The 8,736-nt window shown below is 39.2% G+C and overlaps 1 protein-coding gene across 1 annotated transcript; it reads left to right on the top strand.

The window, feature by feature from the left end:
• The first annotated feature begins 1,254 nt into the window (after positions 1–1,254).
• Positions 1,255–7,704, top strand: rps19 (ribosomal protein S19). The gene is made up of 6 exons (XM_058648648.1): positions 1,255–1,320; positions 2,028–2,098; positions 2,305–2,405; positions 3,268–3,451; positions 5,430–5,484; positions 7,647–7,704. The coding sequence occupies exons 2-6, from the start codon at positions 2,028–2,030 to the stop codon at positions 7,677–7,679; spliced, it is 444 nt and encodes a 147-aa protein (XP_058504631.1). The 5' UTR covers positions 1,255–1,320; the 3' UTR covers positions 7,680–7,704.
• The last annotated feature ends 1,032 nt before the right edge of the window (positions 7,705–8,736 follow it).

Raw genomic sequence — 8,736 nt, 5'->3', positions numbered from 1 at the left:
AAAAGAAAAATCAAAGAAGTGAAAAAAACAATTACGAAACCTCATTCACTTTTATTTTTACCAATACAACTCTTGTCATGAACCATCCAGGCTTTATGCCAGTCATTTTCCTCCCACGTAGAAGGTCACAGTATGTCATAATGTAGATATTTGTGCATCTGTGCTTTGTGATTTTTATTATATGCATACGTATATGAAACACCCAGAACATACATATATATATATATATATATATATATATATATATATATATGTGTGTGTATATATTCATTTCTGAGCCTCTGGCACTGCATCGAAAACATTTCCCTTCTTTGTAAGTGTGACTGACTGATAATTGAAATTTACTGTATGAAGGAACAACTTCATATTTAAGTAACTGCTCCTCCGCATTATCAAGCTGGTTAAGAATTGTCAGACCAATCCTTCTAAAAGACGTGTTTTTATAGAGAATATTTGTGTTATTTTAAATGTAGAAGTTAGTAAAGTTTCTGTTTCCACACAACAAGCAGAAAGATAATGAATGAATCTTAATGAAATATTGACAGGTACAGCAGCTTTTCAAGTTTTCATATACATACAAGCAAAAATTGGGATTCTTCCTATCAAAATAAATTACACCTGTTATCTTTCTCCTTAAAAGATGAAGGTGTTTTCATTTGAATGTATTAGTTAATGTCGCAGAAGTTTACACCATGCCTCCATTGCATTTAGTAAAATAAAATAAAATGTTATCCATGTTTTTGTACATGACAGAGGGCACATCTAATTGACAATAACAGATCTGGATATTTCTCCAGCTTAACTCTACCATTCAGTGAGAGATCTGTCATCAACCACATTCATTTATTTTAAAAGACAGTGACAGATCACATCCTTTAAGAGGTAATAACTCCAGTAATTTGTTATACTTTATTCATTAATAATGATCAATTAAACAATATATTTTTTAAATATTTTAAACATTTTTTAAAAAAGTCAAAACTTTTTTTCTTTTTTCATTGGAATGTGTTTATTTTTATATGAACACCCATAATTTGTGTAACATGCAAGAACTTAAATGGACTCAGTGAATTGCCTTTTAATTTCATAACATGTCTGTTACTTCGTTTTTATGAAATTAGCTGAGCTTTTATTTTTCTTTCTTTCTTTCTTTCTTTCTTTCTTTCGCTTCTCTTGAAATCATCATCGGATCAGTGTCACCGAATTGTCACCGGTGAAAAAAACAACGCTCTGTTCTCGCGTGAAGAATCGAGATCTGCCCGTTTTAACACGGGTTGGAAACCCCGTTCCACCCTCTTCCCTTCGCTGTCCACAAGCAAGGTAAAGCGCTGTCTTTCCCTTCCCGGCTATTTCACCTTAAATTGCTTAAAAACGTTGGCGTTTGCCCTCGAAACGTACCCAGGTGCGATATAACGCGTAATTTATGAAATTGGCAGAGCTTTGCGTGCAGTCATTAGACGTGTATAATGGTTTTTTAGTTGGTTTTATGTGAGCGCTGGTCTCACATCGTCAGTCTCGGTTATGGCTGCCTCCATGCTACCTCGCTGGGGCCTACTAGCCATATGCTAACTGTCGCGAAGTTACTTTATATTTCTAGTCAACGAGCAGATTAAATGTTCATTCTAGTTGATTGGGTCTTGATTGAAGTATAACTGAACGTTGTTGAATGTTGGAGAAATTATTGACGGCTAAATAGAATTGGCGATTAACATCCTCATGTCATTAGCTGACATGCTTGCTAGTAGGGACGCTAATGCCGGCTGAAAGCATGCAACCAAGATCATGATGTATAAATTGTATGCCGTTGCTTGATATATGGAATCTAAGTGTAACTGAAGGCTAACGGGTCAGGTATGTAGACGGATGACTGTAAAGTTCAGTGTATAGCTGCCCTTCTACGTCGGACCACGTTAGTCGTATCATGCAATGACATGCTCTGGACTAGAGTATACACATGGCCGTGGTGCTGATCAGTGATCCTCGCACGTGCCAGTAAATGTCAATTAACTTTATATTATTTTAATCAGATGCCAGGTGTCACAGTGAAAGACGTCAACCAGCAGGAGTTTGTCCGTGCCCTGGCGGCCTTCCTGAAGAAGTGAGTATTTTGATTCCAAAGTTTGCTCTTGCTGTTTCAATGACTTGAACTCCACTTCGTTTTTTGCTTCAATTTTTGCTTCAATTTTTACTTAAACGTCTGGTAAATTCATGACCTTAAGTTGATGAAGTGGAAGTGAAGTGGCTAACATAACCTGTTATGTAGTTTAATATAAATCATCATGTCTCTCTGATGTTGTTCCTCAGGTCCGGAAAGCTGAAGGTGCCCGACTGGGTGGACCTCGTCAAGCTGGGTAAGCACAAGGAGCTGGCCCCCAGTGATGAGAACTGGTTCTACATCAGAGCTGGTAAGTGAATATTTTTGTTAATTTTGGCCTTCAGCTGTTCATGAAACGTTTATTCAGATTGTGTATTGGTAATGATCAGGCATAATGGTACAGTATCCTGTGGGTGTTAGGATGTACAACATAAATGTATTGATAAAATGAAAGCTGTAAAAGTTAATTTAAATAAAACCGCTGCCATGTAAGCATTTCATAAATGTATAAAATGCAGTGCTGCAGTTTATGTTATAGCTTAATGGATAATGTGTGGAATGGTTTAGAAATAATTCTCACTCAATACTTTTCACATTGTTAAAACTTCAGTTATTTCAGCCAGGTCTCCCTCATAGGTTACATTTTCTTGATTCACTTAAGTATATTGTGTTCTCAATGCAAGTTTGACAAACATTTGATGCAGAGTATTTTAAGAACATGCTCAAGTTGAATGTTTCCACAGTCACCCTTATAGAATTAATATTTGATGGTGATAGACTGTTTTTTGTTTCAAAGGACAAATAAGCTATAGACCTATGTACCAAATCAAAATTGTGGCAATATCTTCATTGTTATTTTGTTTGCTGAAGTAGATGAGGTCTGTCTCTGGGACTTGTGTTGCTTAATTACTTATGTTGATGCAGCGAAAGAGACTGATCCCTGAAGATGTTACATTCCCAAATGATTGTCTTGGGTGCTTAAATATATAATTGAATGTGTGATTAAACTCTAAAGGCTTGGTGATAATGTACAATTTCATTTTAAATGGCAGTTGTATTGATGTCACTGGAACCACATACCCGCCTATCCAGCCTTTTGCACTTGGTTACAGTGAAAGCAAATATCCAACGTAACAAACTAAATTCACACGCACTCTCTTCTGCCCTGTCAGCATCCACAGTCCGTCACCTGTACCTTCGTGGAGGTGCTGGTGTTGGCTCCATGACCAAGATCTATGGGGGTCGCCAGAGGAACGGTGTGTGCCCTTCTCACTTCAGCGTAGGCTCCAAGAACGTGGCTCGTAAGGTGCTGCAGGCCCTAGAGCTGCTGAAGATGATCGAGAAGGATCCCCAGGGGTGAGGATATTAATTGTTGCACATACTTGAAAGCTGGACAATTGTTATTAAGTTGTCCAATAGAATGATACTAAACTCTACACACTGACACAATGAGATCTTTGTGCATTTTTAACCTGAACCTTTGAATATTAATATCTTTGTCAATGTATAAGTAGTACATGCATGGCAATTTATGGCTGCTATGATAACTGTCAAGTTGGGCAGCATGATGTTGGAAGAAAATGTGTGGTACCGTTTCATACTGTGTGGCAACAATATGACATATTTTTTGTAAAACCAGCAACTACTAAAATGTAAATAAAAGTCTGTGAATTTCTGTAAATAGGTTCACACAATGCCGACTAGGCATATGAACTCCACAACTCTGCTTCTCGGCATAGTGCTGTTTAGATCTTGTCTCACCCAGTCACATATCCATGCTGCACACAAGTGTGTTGAGGAAAGTGGAGGTAATGGCAACGTGCCTGTAAAGCCAGATGACTGCAGAGTACGAGTGAAAACGACCACGAAAATGTTAGTGAATAATGCAGCTCAAAAAAAATCACCAAAAGTTGTGCACTACAGCCTAATGTTTGCTTTGAGTTTATCACTAACCATGTGTAGCAAACAGGGTTAACATTAGCCCGTATATGCTGGGTTTTGGTCATTGTCACGGGAATTTGGCCGGCAAAAAAAATTGTCAAAGGCCAAAATGTTAGGTGGAAAAAATGTAAATGAATGTAATTTAAGTATTAAATATTCTGATACCAATGAGATATTTTAGTAAGTGAACCTAACCCTTCACTTCAATGAAATACCAAAACAAACTGAAACTAAACTGCTGCTCCGGTCATGGATGACGTACTGAACAAATATTTTTAAATGGTCGGTTATGAGCTCTATTTGACCTTTTCTTAAAAATGTGTGTGTTTGTACGTCAGTGAAATACGGTCACTGACTAAATACGGCGACCGCTGGCCGCAGTCTGATGCGAAGTGGTGCGACCACACAAACGTTTGCTGACTTTATCCGGCACATTAGCTTCATATATAAAATCCTCTGAAGTTGGAAGTTTGTGTAAAACACTGTGCTCCACTGTGCAGCCACCAACAGCACACTTGTCCCTCAGCGTTGACATAATACCGCTCTTCCTCCCTCGCCTGCACTCTCGCATTTTATAGGGACAAGGTGGAGCTCTCGAAGTAAACTTACTGGTGGGGTGGTAACATTTGTGGTGAAATGCGCATGCTGGCGTCATAAGTGCAGGGAATTCAACATCACGTGTTTTATCGCCTATACTTACACTAAGGGGGACCACAAAAAAAGGACTGAGTATTCTATTTCCACACTTTGGCGACTGGTAGGGCCTCCAGAGTCCCAAATATAAGTATTAAAATGATTAAAAAGTTGATTTTGCATAATATGTCCCCTTTAAAGGAGTCGGACATGTGTTGCTTAATTAAGCCATATTTGGGATTTTTATATTGCACATGTTGATATTGTAATGACTACATTTTCAAAATATTGTGCACCTCTACTGAAAGGTTGTTTCACTTTCCACATGCTCCCACTCATTTAAGCAACAGTGGGGTTCATTTTCAGAAACCATAGAAAACACGTTTGTCAGTAAAATGCAGTTTTACTGTAAAACCTCTAAATGTGTACGTTTTTGATGTGTGCCATGAAAATGAAATCACTCTAACAAAGACTTAATTGGCTGCCTCAGTGTTATTTACTTCAAATGGCAAAGAAAATGGCAATCCATTTTAAATTATTTATTGCACGCTTGATAATGAGTGATTTAAATTTTTGCCAACATGTATGGATGCAGAATTGATCGGACCACGGCTGTAATAGTGGGTTCAGTGTTGCATAAAGAAGTACTTATTGAAGAATTAAGTATTTTGTGTATTGATTTTTGCCCATTATGTGGTTGATGTATTTTAGTGTTCCACTGTTTTCCCTGTTTTTAATTTTTGTTCACCATTTCTCTCAGTGGTCGCAGACTAACCTCCCAGGGAACCAGAGACCTGGATAGAATTGCCGGCCAGGTGAGAAATCCTCCCTTGTTACTGTTATGTTGACATACACACCACTGAATGTAGATGGCAAATCCATCCAGTTACCCAACTAATCCAATAGTCTGACTTCATTAGTAATTGTTACACGTCTTTCTGACAATTTATGCCTAAAGGTTATGAAGCTTAAGTGTTACAAAAAACTTGATATTTCTTCAAACATTAAGTGCTTTTACTCATACACTATTAGCCTTAATACCTTTAATGGTTACTGCATACACAATTAATGGATGAGTCACAGCCCAACTGACAGTTTTTACAGAAAACTGCTGAAACGGAGTGCAACAAATATTTTAACCTGCTGGAAGGTTTTTACTCTAAGGACGGTGGCAAAGTCGTATTTCAGAAGTACAAATCTATTTTCGTCTGGTCTTCTGTCCGTTCTTAATGTCTGTCCTTGTATAATTCTAGAGGGTTTGAAGGTTGATTGGGTAGTGCAGTCGTGGTGTCTGTTAGTCCTCTGGGTTAGTCAGAAATATGTTACTTCCTGATGACTAAATGTACCACTTGGCATACTTCTGTGACTTGTACGAAAAAGCCTTGGTCTGTGGGTTACATAGAGTGATTGGCTCTTTGAGAACCTGCACCTCTATTTGTCTATCTTGTCAAAGCGATACAAAAGTGGACCTGCCAAAGCTTTAAATGCTGATTATTTTACTGGGGCTTTTAGTATAAGCTCACAAATGCTTTTCACCCACTGCTAGTATTAAAAGCTCTGAGTTCAGGCTCCCCGGCAGATGAATGAGTGTCACAACAACCACATGCTGGCCAGACAAAGGCCAGTTACAGTGACCGACTGATGTGGTGCTGTTTTATGTGACGTTCTCTTGATGCGTCGGAGTGGTGGCTTAAGCGCACGTGATCACAGAATTGTTTGCTTTCATGTGACACGTCGTGTTTCAGCTGTACTGTATAATGGCCCCAGTGTCTCTTCAGCAGGCAGATTTAACACAGCGAGTTCGTCTCCTGTCCGGCAGACAACAGGAATTGTTTATTTGCTAAAAAAGACAATCTAACCCAGATGCAGCGACGTGCTAATCCAAGGGTAAAGGGGGTGAACACGAGGAGGGAATTTCATGCTTGGCAAAACTGCCGTATGGCACCAGTTTTCTCCTTGTTTACCCATGCTAATGAGCAGTATGCAGATGAGCAGACCTGTGCTGGCCCTGCCTGCTGCACAGATCTGGCACAGAGAACATTGGTGTGACTCCACTACCTCCTCACATGTCATCCCTTGTGTTTCTGATGTTTTTGCTGTGCGCTTGCAAGCTCGGTTTCTGCCGCGTTCTATTGGACGGCGCTCAGACCTGGTATTAACGTCCGTCTTTAGTGATCGGAGCCACAGCCTGGTTGTTAGGGAGAGAACAGAATGACGTCTTTATCGAGTACATGTGTGTCTGCTGTCATTGTTTGCGTGCATGCACGAGGGAGTGAGAAAAGCAGAGGAGTCTGAGTGAGTCAAAGCGGTCCTTTCACTGATGCACTTTTTAACCAGTGGGAGAAAAATATGTCCATAGTTTCAAATGAATGTATGTGTACACTGATCAGTGTTATGCCTTGAAACTATCGCTGGTGAGACATCAGCTGAGGTGGTCTTTAATCCGTCCTGAGGACATATCGAGTTCATGCAGCTCGAACGTGGACACATTTGTCTTCAAATCCACCTCTGAATGTGTTTTCTGTGATCTGAGGACTCTTCAGGAAATATTAAGGCTGTTCAGACCTGAACTTGGCAGTGATCCGATCACCGAGGATGGATGTTGTTAATACAAGGTCTGAACGGGGTCAGAAAAGACCAGCTAGAACACTTCTGAAAAACAGTGACTGTTTTATCTGGAAATGTCTTCACTGAAGACCCCGTGAAATTGCATTTTGATAGCATCTCAGTCACTTAAGTTGCACATTTTCCTATTTAAACACAATACTGTGCTGCATTATAGTGTGGGGTGAGATTTAATTGGATTCTGATTGAATAAAATGCACTCAAGTAGTTGTTTGCACAAGCAGTGGCAGCATAATCAAACCATTAAAATACTGTTTTTCCGACATCAATTGTTGAGTAAAGTTTTCAGACACGTACAAACACCTAGTCTGTTTATGCTTCATGGTTTTCTCTTCTGTTTTTTTCTCTACAGGTCTCAGCTGCAAGCAAGAAAATTGTTGTCTAATAAATGTTTTTTGGAGAAAGTCAAACACTGTGCTGCTTTGTTTTGTTTTTCTTTTACTTATGTGAATGATGAAGAAGCAGATGGGTTTTCTGGTCTCATCAGTGCTCTGCACAACTTGTCTGACATTTGGTGGGTCATTTTTTTTTGGCCCTGATTCCGCGTTCAGACAATTTAATTGGCAAGGAAGATAAATTGCAAAAGTGGAATTTTAACCTGACGTTTGAACACTCGGCCCTGAGCTTGGATCAGGATTAAAAAAAAAGGCTACGGTGTTAAATCATTAGCTAAGTTCTGGCCCGTTTTAAATGTCATTTAGTCTCAAATGATTGGTGGGTTTTTTTTACATTCACATTTCGTTCTAACCAGCAAAATCACTCCAGTGTGCTCTTTTTATCAAGCTGTTTGACAACACTTCTCATAGCAGTTTCATTAGTGAGCGTAATATCCTCATCAGTGTCTGAAAGCTCTCAGTAATGTTTATCTTCACTTGTTGCCAGTGTGGTTACGTCGGCTGTAATTGTACACTGATTTTACAGGTACCATGACGATGGCGTGGAGAAAGTTAGACGGACACATCCATGAGCAAAAACACTGCAGTTCAACAACTGGTTAAAAGAATGATGTCATGATTTAGCTCTTTGCTTCATGGCCACAGTGCCATCTAGAGATTGAAAGAGCCAAAGACAAGATGTTAATGAGCATCACATGTTGACTTCTTATTGGACAAGCAACTTAAATCAAACCCATCATTTCATGAGGATGGGTTACCGATCAAATCATAAGTGCACACATTTCTTATTGGAGCTGCTAAGATGGTGAATATGACTCGATGGTACAGTGAGTCAGTAATTCTAAAATGTATGAATGCTGGCTTTTTATTTAAGATTTAATTTCATAGTGTATTAAATGAAGCAAACGCCTTATTTCCCAAAAAAGCTTCACCCATGATGACGGTCTTCATTTTTGGCTGTGCTTCTGAATTCCTGCAGAGGGTGCCAAAGCCTATAGAATATCTGTCCTTGGTTGTAAGTGCACTAAAGGAAGGAAGGAAGGAGGG

This window comes from Solea solea, chromosome 13, assembly GCF_958295425.1.
Source record: "Solea solea chromosome 13, fSolSol10.1, whole genome shotgun sequence".
In the NCBI taxonomy this organism is placed as follows: Eukaryota; Metazoa; Chordata; class Actinopteri; order Pleuronectiformes; family Soleidae; genus Solea; species Solea solea.
This window is presented reverse-complemented; position numbering and strand designations above follow the sequence as displayed.

What these genes read in the sequence shown, in the direction of transcription:
- rps19 (XM_058648648.1), top strand. Translation starts at nt 2,028, where the DNA reads ATGCCAGGTGTCACAGTGAAAGACGTCAACCAGCAGGAGTTTGTCCGT. An exon ending in CTGGCGGCCTTCCTGAAGAA is followed by an intron (nt 2,099 to 2,304) that starts GTGAGTATTTTG and finishes GTTGTTCCTCAG; the next exon opens with GTCCGGAAAGCTGAAGGTGC. An exon ending in ATCGAGAAGGATCCCCAGGG is followed by an intron (nt 3,452 to 5,429) that starts GTGAGGATATTA and finishes CATTTCTCTCAG; the next exon opens with TGGTCGCAGACTAACCTCCC.